Source organism: Salmo trutta, chromosome 22 (assembly GCF_901001165.1).
Source record: "Salmo trutta chromosome 22, fSalTru1.1, whole genome shotgun sequence".
Classification (NCBI taxonomy): domain Eukaryota; kingdom Metazoa; phylum Chordata; class Actinopteri; order Salmoniformes; family Salmonidae; genus Salmo; species Salmo trutta.
The window spans coordinates 39,622,211-39,640,495 of NC_042978.1; the positions used below are offsets into that span (position 1 = coordinate 39,622,211).

The following is an 18,285-nucleotide window of genomic DNA, read 5'->3' on the forward strand; positions in this document are numbered from 1 at the left end:
TGTTTTCAGCAATCTACACACAATACCCTATAATGCCAAGGTGAAAACAGGTTTTTAGACATTTTTGCAAATTTATTACAAATAAAAAACTAAAATACTTTTTTCCCCCACTGTATGTAAATAATGTATTTGATCCCCTGCTGATTTTGTATGTTTGCCCACTGATAAAGAAAAGATCTGTCTATAATTTTAATGGTAGGTTTATTTGAACAGTGAGAGACAGAATAACAACAAAAATATCGAGAAAAACACATGTCAAAAATGTTATAAATTGATTAGCATTTTAATGAGGGAAATAAGTATTTTACCCCCTCTCAATCAGAAAGATTTCTGGCTCCCAGGTGTCTTTTATACAGGTTACGAGCTGAGATTAGAGCACACTCTTAAAGGGAGTGCTCCTAACCGCAGCTTGTTACCTGTAAAAAAGACACATGTCCACAGAAGCAATCAATCAATCAGATTCCAAACTCTCCACCATGGCCAAGACCAAAGAGATCTCCAAGGATGTCAGGGACAAGATTGTAGACCTACACAAGGCTGGAATGGGCTACAAGACCATCGCCAAGCAGCTTGGTGAGAAGGTGACAACATTTGGTGCGATTATTCGCAAATGGAAGAAACACAAAAGAACTGTCAATATCCCTCGGCCTGGGGCTCCATGCAAGATCTCACCTCGTGGGGTTGCAATGATCATGAGAACGGTGAGGAATCAGCCCAGAACTACACGGGAAGATCTTGTCAATGATCTCAAGGCAGCTGGGACCATAGTCACCAAGAAAACAATTGGTAACACACTACGCCGTGAAGGACTGAAGTCCTGCAGCGCCCGCAAGGTCCCCCTGCTCAAGAAAGCACATATACATGCCCGTCTGAAGTTTGCCAATGAACATCTGAATGACTCAGAGGACAACTGGTGAAAGTGTTGTGGTCAGATGAGACCAAAATGGAGCTCTTCGGCATCAACTCAACTCACCGTGTTTGGAGGAGGAGGAATGCTGCCTATAACCCCAAGAACACCATCTCCACCGTGAAACACGGAGGTGGAAACATTATGCTTTGGGGGTGTTTTTCTGCTAAGGGGACAGGACAACTTCACTGCATCATTTGCCATGTACTGTCAAATCTTGGGTGAGAAAATGGGTCGTGGATGGGTATTCCAGCATGACAATGACCCAAAACACACGGCCAAGGCAACAAAGGAGTGGCTCAAGAAGAAGCACATTAAGGTCCTGGAGTGGCCTAGCCAGTCTCCAGACCTTAATCCCATAGAAAATCTGTGGAGGGAGCTGAAGGTTCGAGTTGTCAAACGTCAGCCTCGAAACCTTAATGACTTGGAGAAGATCTGCAAAGAGGAGTGGGACAAAATCCCTCCTGAGATGTGTGCAAACCTGGTGGCCAACTACAAGAAACGTCTGACCTCTGTGATTGCCAACAAGGGTTTTGCCACCAAGTACTAAGTCATGTTTTGCAGAGGGGTCAAATACTTATTTCCCTCATTAAAATGCAAATAATTGTATTACATTTTTGACATGTGTTTTTCTGGATTTTTTTGTTGTTATTCTGTCTCTCACTGTTCATATAAATCTACCATTAAAATTATAGACTGATCATTTCTTTGTAAGTGGGCAAACGTACAAAATCAGCAGGGGATCAAATACTTTTTTCACCCACTGTAAGTATTCAGCGCCTTTGCTATGAGACTCAAAATTGAGCTCAGGTGCATCCTGTTTCTAATGATCATCCTTGAGATGTTTCTACAACTTGATTGGAGTCCACCTGTCGTAAATTCAATTGATTGAACATGATTTGGAAAGGCACACACCTGTCTATAAAAGTTCCCCCAAAAACCAAGCCATGAGTTCGAAGGACTTGTCTGTAGAGCGCTGAGATAGGATTGTGTCGAGACACAGATCTGGGGAAGGGTACCAAAACATTTCTGCAGCATTGAAGGTCCCCAAGAACACAGTGGCCTCCATTTGTTAAATGGAAAATGTTTGGAAACTGGGAATTGGTCTGGGAATTGACCAAGAACCTGATGGTCGCTCTAGAATTCCTCTGGAGATGGGAGAACCTTCCTGAAGGACAGCCATCTCTGCAGAACTCCTCCAATCAGACCTTTTATGGTAGAGTGGCCAGTTGGAAGCCACTCCTCAGTAAAATGTAGCCTGCTTGGAGTTTGTCAAAAGGCACCTAAAGGACTCTCAGACCATGAGAAACAAGATTCTTTGGTCTGATGAAACCAAGATTGAACTCTTTGCCCTGAATGCCAAGTGTCATGTCTGGAGGAAACCTGGCACCATCCCTACGGTGAAGCACTGGGGTGGCAGCATCATGCTGTGGGGATGTTTTTCAGTGGCAGGGAGTTCGAAACTAGTCAGGATTGAGGGAAAGATGAATGAAGCAAAGTACAGAGACATCCTTGATGAAAATCTGCTCCAGAGCGCTCAGGACCTCAGACTCGGGCGAAGGTTCACCTTCCAAGACAGACTTGAACCCGATCAAACATCGCTGGAGAGACCTGAAAATAGCTGTGCAGCAACGCTCCCCATCCAACCTGACAGAGCTTGAGAGGATCTGCAGATAAGAATGGGAGACACTCCCCAAATACAGGTGTGCCAAGCTTGTAGCGTCATACCCAAGAAAACTTGATGTTGTAATCGCTGCCAAAGGTGCTTCAACAAAGTGCTGAGTAAAGGGTCTGAATACTTATGTAAATGTGATATCAGTTTTTTATTAGTAATACATTTACAAAAAATTCGAAAAACCTGTTTTTGCTTTGTCATTTTAAGGTATTGTGTGTAGATTGATGACGGGAAAAAACGATTTAATACATTTTGGAATAAAGCTGTAATGTAACAAAATGTGGAAAAAGTCAAGGGGTCTGAATACTTTCCGAAGGCACTGTATGTTGGGGGATTCCCTCTCTCTGTCCAACACGGTGTGTTTTGCGGAACTAATTTCTCACAGTTCAGTTCAGTGCACCACTCCCTTCCTTCCTGTCTCCTTGGCTGCCCAGTGAATTTCTGACCCAATGAAACCTGCCCTCTAACCACACAAAGACCCACTGTGACTGTGAAGATCTACGCCTATTGAAGACTTGAACATACAGTTGCTAGTATCCATAGCCAAGTCACACAATCGTCCAATACGTTGTTATTCCTAATGGGAATTTATCTCTGTTTTGTTTTTCACACAGAAACTGTAGGCATAAATGCGTGTGCTGATATCTGCACTGCAGGGGTACTCAAACTATTTGAGAAGGTCCAGTCGTACAAATTTCCTAGGTGGCAAAGGTCCGGATGGATATTATAATTTATCGGCGTAGTAACAAACCTGCACCTCGCAACCTATGCGACCCGAAACTGTTCACACCCCTATTGTTGGCATAGAGAGAAAATGTTGCAGTTTTACAGCAAATTGTCTGCCATTCTACACATTTTGCAATGTCTTGTGTGTTCATATGATACCAGAGTGACTCAACAAAATCAATGGGGGCTCCCTGGGTGTCAAGTCCCCTGGGCACATAATCTGACCATGATAACTACTATTCTACAAGTCTTAGATTAGACTAGCTACCTACAGCTAGTTGATCAACTGGACATTTCTGGCACTTTATAAATAACTCTGAGGTCTGTCAGTGATTGAAATAGTACGTGGGCAGTTTTCCTCTTGTTAGACTATCAAACGTTTCACCTTGTGCATTCTACTATTACAACTCTCAACACAAGTAAATTGAAAGCCCAGTTTTTAGTTCCTAGCACTGTATTGACTCTGTTCTGGGTCGGGATCCAGACTGCGGTCCACCTATTGAGTACGCCTGCTGTACTGTATGTTATAGGGATGGGCGATTATGGCCTAAATCATAGGCTAAATATAAGCCTTCCACAACCATAAGACCTACTAATAATGTCATTATTTTATTAAAATAGTTTAATGTGCTTTTTTTTGGCAATAATCACTGATCTAGATTTCAAGTCTGTTTATGAAAATGCCATTTTTGTTACAAGTTTAACTAGAACTATAGAAACTATAGAAAATGAACACCGATCTCATAAACAATCAAGCACAAGCCCACATGCTAGTGAGTAGCCAGCTAATCTTTATTTAGTCTAGCCAACTTGGATCTATTTGCTTGCTAAAAAGGTAGAACAGTTGAACTGTTATGAACACACCCTCTTGTCTGTCTCCAACTGTTTGAACAACACAGCCTGTTCACTTTGTTTACATGTTGAAATCCAGTGGCCTACCTGGATAAGAAGATGCTTATTTCTCAGAATGAGAACGAGTTGCCAATACCTTAAATAAATGTCTATTTTTATGCTCATTGTACATTTATAAAACACAGACTAGACAGTACTTGGTAAATGAAAAGCCTGACAGAAACGGAGCATTCATTTCCACAATCATGTTCATTGATGCTCACGTTTTAGTAGGGTAAGCTCTGTTCTACATTTTGGGAGTTAGAAAGGTTAAGTTATCATCTATTACAGTAAAATAATGTCTCTGTCGGTAGGTGGTTAGGAGACCAGACCAAAAATAAATAGAACGCTCATACATTTTTTTTCTTTGTATAATATATTTTTAAAAAAAAACTTGGTTCTTGCAATACAGGCATTATTGAACATCGCGCTAAAACATAATTTAAAATGAATTCGATATATCGCCCAGCCCTAGTATGTTATTTATACGATGACTCCTGTATGAACTTTGTGGTACTGACGAGTCAGTGTCAAAATGAATGAAGGGATGAATAATGTTGTAATGTATCCCCTTTCTCTGTCTGTCTGTCTCTCTCAGATATCTCCCCCCTGTGCTGTAATCTGTTTGGTCTGTATGATGAGAACCAACAGCTGTGGTACGCCCCCAACCACGTCATCAAGGTTACTGACGAGACCTGCATCAAGCTGCACTACCGCATGAGGTACTTAGACAGGCCTACTGCACTGTGTGTGTTATTACATTATCAAATCATTCTAATGGATGATGATTATCTCACTGACGCCATTCACCAGACGTCAATATACCTAACGTTGTTACTTACTTAGTTATCCACCACTGTTACCTGCTGTTGTTGCCGTTGTGAGCTCTCAGCATCGCCTGTCACTACGTTCTAGATTATTCAACAGGGCTGATACTTAACCATCATTCTTCAACCATGATTCAGTGTAACAAGAGAGTTGTCATGCAGGTAGGGTGTATGAGACATTGGCACAATGCTGTGCAGAGTCAACTGGCTCTTGCTGAGCTGGTGAACTAGTCTACATCAGATAAGATTCAAATACAGTAGAATGTAATTAATTAGGATTTACTTGTGAACTGTTTTTACAATCGACATGGATACAAGGCAGGGAGAAATCCAATGCTTAAAGTATGAAGTGGATGTGTTTGTTTGGCACACCTGAGGGCATTGAAACAGGAGATATTCAGTTGCCTTGCCAGTCTGTTGTGTATGATCCAAGAGAAACTGTTAACTCCGAGAGGAAGGATAGCAAACATGGGGTGTCACGCAGACATCCTCTTTCTGTTCTCTCACTAGAAAATAGAGAGCGAGGAGGGGAGGGTGAATGTGGTGAGAGCCTTAATGAGCAGGCCTATTGTTGAGTTGAATTTGCATCATACAGCCAGGGTACACTTGGTCAAACAACAGATTATGGTCAACCTTTGTACACAAATACAAACAAATGCGTATACTTACTGTAAATACGTGGATGCACACACCTCACCCACCTACCGAGTCCCGGCCATGTCTTGGTATTAACATGGTCCTGTCTCTTCTCTCCCATCCATCAGGTTTTACTTCACTAACTGGCATGGTACCAGTGAGCGTGAGTCTCCAGTGTGGAGACACTGTATCAGTAAGCTGAGGGGAGGTCTCGGCCCACAGAGGGCCCCTGAAGGTATACCCCTACTGGACGCAGCCTCCCTTGACTACCTGTTCGCCCAGGTACGTGTGGGTGTGTGTCTGTATGGGAGGGTGTGTACACCGTACAGGTAAAAATGCTATTTGTCACATATGCCGACTACAACGGGTGTAGAATTTACAATGAAATGCTTGCTTAAAAATAGTAACAGAAGAATGATGCTATATACAGGGAGTACCAGATCAATGTGCAGCTATATACAGGGAGTACCAGTACCAGATCAATGTGGAGCTATATACAGGGAGTACCAGTACCAGATCAATGTGCAGCTATATACAGGGAGTACCAGTACCAGATCAATGTGGAGCTATATACAGGGAGTACCAGTACCAGATCAATGTGCAGCTATATACAGGGAGTACCAGATCAATGTGCAGCTATATACAGGGAGTACCAGTACCAGATCAATGTGGAGCTATATACAGGGAGTACCAGTACCAGATCAATGTGGAGCTATATACAGGGAGTACCAGTACCAGATCAATGTGGAGCTATATACAGGGAGTACCAGTACCAGATCAATGTGCAGCTATATACAGGGAGTACCCGATCAATGTGCAACTATATACAGGGAGTACCAGTACCAGATCAATGTGGAGCTATATACAGGGAGTACCAGTACCAGATCAATGTGCAGCTATATACAGGGAGTACCCGATCAATGTGCAGCTATATACAGGGAGTACCAGTACCAGATCAATGTGCAGCTATATACAGGGAGTACCAGATCAATGTGCAGCTATATACAGGGAGTACCAGTACCAGATCAATGTGCAGCTATATACAGGGAGTACCAGATCAATGTGCAGCTATATACAGGGAGTACCCGATCAATGTGCAGCTATATACAGGGAGTACCAGATCAATGTGCAGCTATATACAGGGAGTGCCAGATCAATGTGCAGTTATATACAGGGAGTACCAGTACCCGATCATTGTGCAGGGGGTATGAGGTATTTGAGGTAGATATGTACATAAAGACAGGGTAAAGTGACTAGGCATCAGGATAGATAATAATGAGGTAGGTGTGTACATAAAGACAGGGTAAAGTGACTAGATGTCGTCAGGATAGATAATAATGAGGTAGGTGTGTACATAAAGACAGGGTAAAGTGACTAGATGTCGTCAGGATAGATAATAATGAGGTAGATGTGTACATAAAGACAGGGTAAAGTGACTAGATGTCGTCAGGATAGATAATAATGAGGTAGATATGTACATAAAGACAGGGTAAAGTGACTAGACGTCGTCAGGATAGATAATGAGGTAGATATGTACATAAAGACAGGGTAAAGTGACTAGGCATCAGGATAGATAATGAGGTAGATATGTACATAAAGACAGGGTAAAGTGACTAGGCATCAGGATAAATATTTTATATCAAGCTGACATTTTTGGACAGCTTGATATAAAGGTCCTGGATATGATTCACTACTCTTAATTTAATTGGAATATTAGTCAGCCAATCGTGTGTGGGTGTGTTTCCAGGGCCAGAATGATTTCCAGAAGGGTCTGGCTGTGGTTCGTTGCCCCCAGAGTGAGGCAGAGCAGCATGAGATAGAGAATGAGTGCCTGGGCATGGCTGTACTGGCCATCACTCACTATGCTATGACCAGAGAGATTCCCCTGTCTACTGCCTCCAATGAGATCAGGTAGAGATGTACACAATATACACACACTAACACACAACATAGACACACACACACAGATATACTCTGTAATCTCTACACACATATTTCACAAATGGAAAGGAATGACAATGTCCCTAATTCCTCCACTGCCTCCATCTCTGCTCCATCTCTGCTCCATCTCTGCTCCCTCTCTTCTCCCTCTTTTTCTCCCTCTCTGCTCCCTCTCTGCTCCCTCTCTGCTCCCTCTCTTCTCCCTCTCTTCTCCCTCTCTTCTCCCTCTCTGCTCCCTCTCTGCTCCCTCTCTGCTCCCTCTCTGCTCCCTCTCTGCTCCCTCTCTTCTCCATCTCTGCTCCATCTCGGCTCCCTCCCTGCTCCCTCTCTTTCCATCGCTACTCCCTCTCTCTCTAGCTACAAGCGTTTCATCCCGGAGAAACTGAACAGGCAAATCAAACAGCGGAACATTCTCACCCGGCTCCGCATCAACAACGTCTTCAAGAACTTCCTGAATGAGTTCAACAGTCGCACTGTTCAGGACAGTAACATCACACTCTACGACCTGAAGATCAAGTACCTGTCCACCCTAGAGGGCCTGACCCAGGGCCTGGGGAGGGAGATGCTGGAGCCCAGGGCCCTGGTAGTTACCCAGGAGGTGGAGACCAATGGGGGGCTGAGCGACGGGCCTGAGTCTTCCCTGGCCATGGAGGTCCAGGTTACTGGCACCACAGGGATATCATACAGGAGGAAGCCCCCTAATGTGAGTGGTTCTGGCTCCTTTTTTATGTTAAGGAGGATGTGTGGGATTTGAGGTGAGTTGGTGTGAGATGTTTGGAGATTTTTAAATGTTTTTTTGTGCTATTTTTGTGGGTGGGATTTTGAGTTGGCTTGAGAAACACTATATTATCTCTGAAGTTGGAGTGAATTTCGAAGGTACTGATGAAGTATCTGAATGTATTTTGAAGCTCATCTAAGAGAAATCTCTTGACAATGTATTTTTTCTTTCATTGGCAATAGAATACCTTGATCCTGAAAGAGAAGAACAAGTCCAAAAAGAACAAGTTTGAGGGTAAACAGACCAAGCCCAAGAAGAAAGACACCAGCGACGGCTGGGTGACATTCTGTGACTTCCACGAGATCACACACATTGTCATCAAAGAGTCCACTGTCACCATCTTCAGACAGGATAACAAGAAGATGGTGAGACACACACATCTCTCCAAACACTACCTGAGCTCGAATTACCGTAATTTCCGGACTATTAAGCGCACCTGAATATAAGCCGTACCCTCTGAATTTAAAAAATATTATTTTGAACATAAATAAGCTGCATATGTCTATAAGCCGCAGGTGCCTACCGGTACATTGAAACAAATGAACTTTACACAGGCTTTAACGAAACACGGCTTGTAACAAAAATAAATAGGCTTTAACGAAAAATAAAAAATTAGCAGTAAGCTTTAGTTGTCTTTTTGCACTGAGTCAATTCCTCACGCTGCGGTTTCCAACGTCTTATCATCGACACATTAAGACCAAGCTCCCGTGCAGCAGCTCTATTTCCTTTTCCAACAGCCAGATCAATCGCCTTCAACTTGAAAGCTGCATCATATGCATTTCTCTGTGTCTTTGCCTTGATGAGGGTGACAAAATGACTACCGTAATCAGAATGATGGGAAGCTCGATTTATTCTAAACAGTAAATAAAAAAGTTGTTTGACCTTAACCCGTTCAGCAATTTCATTGGTCTAATGAAAGCTTCATGCCGCCAAAAAACTCAGCACGTCACAGAATGTGTTTTTTTTGGGGAAAAAAATTGAAAGCGGGAAAAATCCATATATTAGCCGCGTCATTGTTTAAGCCGCGAGGTTCAAAGCTGGGAAAAAAGTTGCGGTTTATAGTCTGGAATTTACGGTACTAGATTAAGCAGTAACAGTAGCATATTAATGAGTGATTAATGAACGTTGTCTCTACTGTACCGTCTTAGCTCCAGTCAGTCAGAGTTCAAATGTCACCGGGCCTAACAGCCAGCCAACATAGCTAAGGGACAAATAATGTGATTAGTATTCTGTGTTTAGATTAGATTATCGACCGGTTTCTACTGTGAAATGCTTTGTCGATACAGGCCCAGGACACTAAGGAATGGACACAAGAAAGGAAACTAGTGCAGTGTTTTGGAACACAGACTAAAGGCAACAGCTAATGGGGATCTAAATAAAGAAAAAATGATCGAATGTATTGATTTATAAAGTATTTCTTACTATTGATTCATTCTCCTATTGTCCCACAGGAGGTGCAGCTGGAGTTTAAAGGAGAGGCGTTGGCGTTCGCTGCCCTGGTGGATGGGTACTTCCGTCTAACGGTAGATGCCCACCACTACCTGTGTACAGAGGTTGCCCCTTCCTCTGTGGTGCAGAACCTACAGAACTGCTGTCATGGACCTATCTGGTCAGTACTCAGACACTCTCTCTCTGTGTGTGTCTGTTTCTTTTTCTCTAGCTCGCTTTCTCTCTGACTGTTTCTCTCTTTCTGTCTATCTCTTTCTGGCTTTTGTTCTCTCTCTTCATACCCATTTTTATCTTCCATCACCTCTATCTGTTTAATTTCTCTTAATCTAGCGTTGAGTTTTGTGTTTTTGACCATTTGGTTCTGTTTGTTGGTCCTGCAGTACGGAGTATGCCAACCAGAAGCTTCGTCAGGAGGGCAACGAGGAGGGAACCTATGTCCTGCGCTGGTCCTGTACTGACTACCATTACATCATCATGACCGTGGTCTGCAGCGAGGTAACACACACACACACACACACACACACTCTGAGAACTAGGTCCGGGATGATACCAGTATCGCGATACTCGTTAGTATTGTGGCAAGGAAATAAAAAAGAAGCTGATTTAACTTCCTTAGGAAAATGGCTCTAATGTTGGAAACAAGCATCATTATGTTGTCTTCCAGAGTCAAATGTATTTATTTTCTAACCTATAGCACACAATATTTAACATACAGCATGTTTTTAAAGGACTAAAGAGTTTGGTCTGCTTTGTGTTTTCATTTTATGCCATGGAAAACATATTGCGATACTGATATCGTCACAGCCCTACTGAGAACACGAACAGTGTTTCTGCATGTATTTCTGCAGGCAGGGAGAGTGGGGTGGAAATGACTGAAGTGGGCGAGGTGGAACAAGTGGAGAAGTCAGATAAAAGGCCAAAGTTCAGAGTTCAGACATCATTACACAAGGAAGTGACTAAGAACAGATATAACACAGATGATGCCAAAATATGACACACACACACACACACACACACACACACACACACACACACACACACACACTGCTCATTGTCTAACTGTTTCGTTATTGTCTGATAAAGAGTACTGATAACCATGACTTTGATAGAAGAGCAATTAAAGTCCTTTTCAGACAATGTGTGGTTACTGTCAAAACAAGCACATACCAGGTGACACACCAGAGTAGATTTTGAGCAGAGCCTGGTGGTCTGGTCTGGTGTCTGTATCACATCATCATGGTAAGATGACCTACATTAGTAAACACTGTTGTTCAGTGTCAACACTCTGACTGAGCAGCCTCACATGCGTGCACAACACATGGTCAAACAGGCTCCAAGTGTGCGCGCGCGAGAGAGAGAGAGTGTGTGTGTTCTTGTTTGAGGCATCCATTCTCAATTAAATGAATTCAGTTCCAGTCAATAGCATGTGACTTAATGTACAGGCTGATTGGGATGTGGTGTTCCAGTGGACAGTTTGTTTTATCCAGCTAACTCGGGTCTAATCTAAACATAGTAGTGAAAACAGACTTAAAAGACCTGCTTTGTTCAACGTATCTATTAGCCTTTTGTTGACAGTGGTTGTAACATCTTTCACTACCAGCTGAACTCTTGTGGTTGTTGTAACATCTTTCACTCCCTCTCTCCCTCTTCTTTTCTTCTCCTCTCTTTTGATTCCCCCAAACTGACCACTCACCTCTCCCTATGTCTCTCCCCCCTCTATCTCCATCCCCCCTCTGTCTTCAGTTGGATCTGTGTGAGTCGAGACAGGTGCGTCAGTATAAGAACTTCCAGATCGAGGTGGGTTCAGAGGGTTTTCGTCTGTATGGGACAGAGACCTACAGGTCATCTCTCAGAGAGCTGCTAGACCACCTGTCTGGACAGAACCTCCGTACGGACAACCTCCGCTTCCAACTCAGCCGCTGCTGCCCCCCACAGCCCAGAGGTAGGGGGAGAGACAGACACACACACACACGTACACATACGTACACACACCTTGGTCAGTATGAAACTTTCACTTCAGTTTTTAGTATTTTTGTTGCAGTCCCTCAGAATGTATTTTGTGTACGTGTCAAACACACACATTGCCCTAAACCCTTAGTGTGATTTGGCTCTGGTCTGCTGAAAGGATGTTCCTTTTAAAGCCTGTTTACACCATGAGTTCTAGTTTCTCTTAGCGACACTGCCTCACCATGGTTACCACTCGCTTAACCCTCTCAATACCTCAACTCTGTTTTGTAGCTGTGTGCAACCGTGTGGATGTGGCTATGTGTTGTTGTATCTGTACACTGTAAAACCAAGTGTTTAGGATCTGAACACATAACTAAACACTTTTCAGTAACACTTTTTAAACGCATCGAGGCATTTAGAATTTCAGTGAAAATGTGTCACAGTGTTTAGATTGTAAACATGTTTATTCGCTGAAACACTTTTTAAACACATGAGCACAATTATTCAGTACAAGGCGTTTAGGTTTCAAACACTAACACTGGGGGTGTTGTTTTAACACTGTAGGGTGTAAAGCTGTATTTGCATACTTCCCAGCGTGCTTTTGAGTGAATGTGAGAGATACCCACCCATGACTGTGTTTGTTAGTGATATACATGGTTGTTGCATTCAATAAGGGAATGTGTTTCAATTAATATTTTACTTTAGATAATTTAGAACAATGTAAGTTATTTATCTTTGTATAGTATAAGATTGAAATCAATCAATGTGCATGAGGAAACATAGATATTAAAACAAACTATTGTAAAAATCTACCTGCAGCAAAACATGCTGGGAAATATGATAACAGAAATGAACTCAACACAGTTGATTAACAAACATTTTAAAATATTTATTGAATAAAATGTCCTGTTTAGTTGACAGACATTCCTAACACTGATCTAAATAATAGGCATGGAAAGTCACATCAATATCGAATGACTAAATGCACTCTAAACAAGATGATAGGAAAGTAAAATCTGAACACTTAGGAGAGATAGGTGTTCTCCTGGTTGGAAACTGACTGGAAATAGATGACTAACATGTTTAATCTTGCATTCTAAATGCCTGTTTAGGTTATGAACTTGTCAAATGTTTTCATTATTTTGCTGTGTACTGTGTGTGTGCTTTTCAGTGAGCGGGAGGGACAGTATCTATATGTGGGTGTTTTTGCAATCGTGTGTGTGTGTGCATGTACTGTGTGTCTGTAAGCACCCTGTCTTGTTTATCCTCTCTCTCTGTGTGTGTTGTGTGTGCGCACGCATCAGGAGAAGGAAGACGGTGTAGTACTGTGGTTTCCACACGCACAGCACTCCTCTGTTTACAGTGTGAGTGGGTTACCTGCTATGAGGGGCCCATCACAAGGGTGGAGCATCATTTGTGTTTTTATGGTAGGGGTGTTCAGTACGGGGACCTCGGTTCGGTCTGCACTGTGAATGAATGCATAATAGTATATTTACTAAAGAAAAACACTGGCCCTATATGCTATGCCTATGCTGCTTTATAGGCCTAAGCCTTTTGAGTAAATCTGAGCTGAAAAACAACTAGAGCTTATCCTTTTTTTAAACAACTAGAGCTTATCCTTTTTTTAAACAACTAGAGCTTATGCTTTTTTTTAAAACAACTAGAGCTTATCCTTTTTTTAAACAACTAGAGCTTATGCTTTTTTAAAAAACAACTAGAGCTTATGCTTTTTTTAAAAACAACTAGAGCTTATCCTTTTTTAAACAACTAGAGCTTATCCTTTTTTTAAACAACTAGAGCTTATGCTTTTTTTAAAAACAACTAGAGCTTATCCTTTTTTTAAACAACTAGAGCTTATGCTTTTTTTTAAAAACAACTAGAGCTTATCCTTTTTTTAAACAACTAGAGCTTATGCTTTTTTTAAAAACAACTAGAGCTTATGCTTTTTTTAAAAACAACTAGAGCTTATGCTTTTTTTAAACAACTAGAGCTTATGCTTTTTTTAAACAACTAGAGCTTATCCTTTTTTTAAACAACTAGAGCTTATGCTTTTTTTTAAAACAACTAGAGCTTATGCTTTTTTTTAACAACTAGAGCTTATGCTTTTTTTAAAACAACTAGAGCTTATGCTTTTTTTAAAACAACTAGAGCTTATGCTTTTTTTAAAACAACAACTAGAGCTTATGCTTTTTTTTTAAAACAACAACTAGAGCTTATGCTTTTTTTTAAAACGACGACTAGAGCTTGTGCTTTTTTTTTAAAACGACGACTAGAGCTTGTGCTTTTTTTTTAAAACGACGACTAGAGCTTGTGCTTTTTTTTTTAAACGACGACTAGAGCTTGTGCTTTTTTTAAAACGACAACTAGAGCTTGTGCTTTTTTTAAAACGACGACTAGAGCTTGTGCTTTTTTTTAAACGACGACTAGAGCTTGTGCTTTTTGAAAAAACAAGTAGAGCGTGTGCTTTTTTTGGAAAAACAAGTAGAGCTTGTGCTTTTTTGGAAAAACAAGTAGAGCGTGTGCTTTTTTGGGAAAAACAAGTAGAGCGTGTGCTTTTTTGGGAAAAACAAGTAGAGCGTGTGCTTTTTTGGGAAAAACAAGTAGAGCGTGTGCTTTTTTTGGGAAAAACAAGTAGAGCGTGTGCTTTTTTGGGAAAAACAAGTAGAGCGTGTGCTTTTTTGGGAAAAACAAGTAGAGCGTGTGCTTTTTTTGGGAAAAACAAGTAGAGCGTGTGCTTTTTTTGGAAAAACAAGTAGAGCGTGTGCTTTTAAAAAAAAAACAAGTAGAGTGTGTGCTTTTTTGAAAAACAACTAGAGCTTTTGCGCATGTTGCAATCAAAATTTGAATATTAATTTGGGCATTTCAAGCTGTGCTTTTTTGAGAGGCAGCTGGGAAATAGTTATGTACGACGGTGAGTGGCGGTGTCGATAAACCAGGAGGGAGGATTCCCCATTATTGTTTAATGATGGAGAATCCCAGTAGATTTATGGATGGAGAATCCCAGTTTCCCAGTAGATTACAATGGCGATGGACAGAGAGTTGTGGATAAAACGTTAACAGTATATCGCCATGGTCAACGAGAATAGCCTATGCAGTTGCCAACACCTCAAAATTGTTGACACATTTGCACCGACATCACCCCAGTATACCGTAGTAAGACAGAAATGCAACAAAAAAAGAACACAACATCGTCTCCCCTCTGCATTCAAGCAGCCTGCCGCCCCTTTCTAGACAGACACGCAGTCGTTGCTGGAGAACTGCTGTTCTTGTCTGACTTTGTACCTCTGTTTGGCTGCCTTAATTCCTTAGTGTAGCTTTTTCTTGGCAATCTATTAATGTGGTTTTTAATTTGTTTACAAGCATAATACTTTTAAATTATGGTTGACACAGCTTGTTGGCCGTTAGCCAATTAGCATTTCTCAACAAGTTCAAATCACATGATTGGATCCAACTGGTATTTAAATTCCCACCTCCCACATGGTTATAAACGCAGCATCAGAGTGGAAACTTGAGATGCCCAACATAACAATCCAGTCAGAACAGACAATGCAAGGAACATTGTGAATGCTGAACATTGTAAATTACATTTAATTTTCCCGCTGTACCGAAACGAACCGTGACACCAAAACTGCAATACGTACTGTACTGTGGGTTTTGTAAACTGTTACACCCCTAGTTTTTATGTTTGTGTGTGTGTGTCTGCGCACATTTTTATATATAATAAATAATCACACACATGCGAACATTTTGCCAGTCCCCACAAGGAAAAAGGCTATTTTAGGCTTAGTGGTTAGGGTTAGAATTCGGGTTAGGGTTAGAATTAAGGTTGGGGTTAGGATTTTGAATAGGAGTCAATTGTTTGGTCCCCACAAGGATAGTAAAACAAATTTGTGTGTGTGTGTTGTCAACCACAGAGAGTTCGTATTGTCAGAACATCACTTCCTCCTCTTCACCCAGCCACATATTGTGGGGGCGTTCAAACTCCACACACACACCAACGTGCATATACTCATGTGTACTACTCGCATATACACACCCATTTTGCTTATGCAAGCAGACACACTTGTTGTTTTCAAGCCGAAAACATTTCTATTTTTTTCAACTACATATTCATCATCTCTAGCATCACCCCAACATCAACATACAGTAGCATTCAAAAGTTTGGACGCACCTACTCATTCAAGGGTTTTTCTTTATTTGTACTGTTTTCTACATTGTAGAATGATAGTGAAGACATCAAAACTATGAAATAACACATATGGAATCATGTAGTAACCAAAAAAGTGTTAAAGAAATGAAAATATATTTGAGATTCTTCAAAGTAGCCACCCTTTGCCTTGATGACAGCTTTGCACACTCTTGGCATTCTCTCAACTAGCTTCATGAGGTAGTCACCTGGAATGCATTTCAATTAACAGGTGTGCCTTGTTCAAAGTTAATTTGTGGAATTTCTTTCCTTCTTAATGTGTTTGAGCCAATCAGTTGTGTTGTGACAAGGTAGGGATGGTATACAGAAGATAGCCCTAGCCCTATTTGGTAAAAGACCAAGTCCATATTATGGCAAGAACAGCTAAAATAAGCAAAGAGAAATGACAGTCCATCATTACTTTAAGACATGAAGGTCAGTCAATCTGGAAAATGTCAAGAACTTTGTAAGTATCTTCAAGTGCAGTCGCAAAAACCATCAAGCGCTATGATGAAACTGGCTCTCGTGAGGACTGCCAGAGGATAAGTTCATTAGAGTTATCAGCCTCAGAAATTGCAGCCCAAATAAATGCTTCACAGAATTCAAGTAACAGACACATCTCAACATCAGCTGTTCAGAGGAGACTGCGTGAATCAGGCCTTCATGGTCAAATTGCTGCAAAGAAACCACTACTAAAGGACACCAATAAGAAGAACAAACTTGCTTGGGCCAAGAAACACGAGCAATGGACATTAGACTGGTGGAAATCTGTCTTTGGTCTGATTAGTCCAAATTTGAGATTTTTGGTTCCAACCGCATTCTCTTTGTGAGACGCGGAGTAGGTGAACGGATGATCTCTGCATGTGTGGTTCCCACTGTGAAGCATGAAGGAGGAGGTATGGGGGTGCTTTTCTAGTGACACTGTCAGTGATTTATTTAAAATTCAAGGCACACTTAACCAGCATGGCTACCACAGCATTCTGCAGCGATACACAATTGCGCTTAGTGGGACTATCATTTGTTTTTCAACAGGACAATGACCCAACACACCTCCAGGCTGAGTAAGAGCAATTTGACCAAGAAGGAGAGTGATGGACTGCTGCATCAGATGACCTGGCCTCCACAATCACCCGACCTCAACCCAATTGAGATGGTTTGGGATGAGTTGGAGCGCAGAGTGAAGGAAATGTAGCCAACAAACCATTCCAGGTGAAGCTGGTTGCTAGAATGCCAAGAGTCTGCAAAGCTGTCATTAAGGCAAAGGGTGGCTACTTTGAAGAATCTCATATATATTTAACTTTGTTTTAACACTTTTTTTTGGTTACTACATGATTCCATATGTGTTATTTCATAGATTTGATGTCTTCACTATTATTCTACAATGTACAAAATAGTAAAAAAATGAAAAACCCTTAAATGAATAGGTGTGACCAAACATTTGACTGGTTCTGTATGTGTCATGGAGCATTTCTATGTTTTGTATTAAAAAAAAAAAGATAGAGGAAATTAAGTGTTTCCAATGACATCATTAACCAATTAGTAGGCAATGCCTCCTCATCATTTCTTAAAAGCCACTTTGCGGGCTCAGCCGTTGTTGCTACGAGACGTTTCCACTTCACAACAACAACACTTGATCGGGGCAGCTCTAGCAGGGCATAAATTTGACGAACTGACTTGTTGGAAAGGTGACATCCTATGACTGTATCATGTTGAAAGTCACTGAGCTCTTCAGTCAGGCCATTCTACTACCAATGTTTGTTTATGGAGATTGCATGGCTGTGCGCTCAATTTTATATACCTGTCAGCAACGGGTGTGGCTACACACACTATACAGTTGAAGTCAGAAGTTTACATACACCTTAGCCAAATACATTTAAATTCAGTTTTTCACAATTCCTGACATTTTAATCCTAGTATAAATTCCCTGTCTTAGGTCAGTTAGGATCACCACTTTATTTTAAGAATGAAATGTCAGAATAATAGTAGAGCGAATGATTTACTTCAGCTTTTATTTCTTCATCACATTCCCAGTGGGTCAGAAGTTTACATACACTCAATTAGTATTTGGTAGCATTTCCTTTAAATTATTTAACTTGGGTCAAACATTTTGGGTAGCCTTCCACAAGCTTCCCACAATAAGTTGGGTGAATTTTGGCCCATTCCTCCTGACAGAACTGGTGTAACTGAGTCAGGTTTGTAGGCCTCCTTGCTCGCACACACTTTTTCAGTTCTGCCCACATATTTTCTATGGGATTGAGGTCAGGCCTTTGTGATGGCCACTTCAATACCTTGACTTTGTTGTCCTTAAACCATTTTGCCACA

General features: G+C 41.3%; 1 protein-coding gene across 1 annotated transcript in view; it reads left to right on the forward strand.

The window, feature by feature from the left end:
- jak1 (Janus kinase 1) overlaps positions 1–18,285 on the forward strand; it is a 79,891-nt gene that overhangs the window by 24,899 nt on the left and 36,707 nt on the right. Inside the window, exons 3-10 of the mRNA XM_029707970.1 lie at positions 4,798–4,921; positions 5,791–5,944; positions 7,410–7,573; positions 7,961–8,306; positions 8,564–8,746; positions 9,833–9,990; positions 10,211–10,325; positions 11,574–11,772. Coding sequence (XP_029563830.1) covers positions 4,798–4,921; positions 5,791–5,944; positions 7,410–7,573; positions 7,961–8,306; positions 8,564–8,746; positions 9,833–9,990; positions 10,211–10,325; positions 11,574–11,772 — 1,443 coding nt within the window. The remainder of the gene's footprint in view (positions 1–4,797; positions 4,922–5,790; positions 5,945–7,409; positions 7,574–7,960; positions 8,307–8,563; positions 8,747–9,832; positions 9,991–10,210; positions 10,326–11,573; positions 11,773–18,285) is intronic.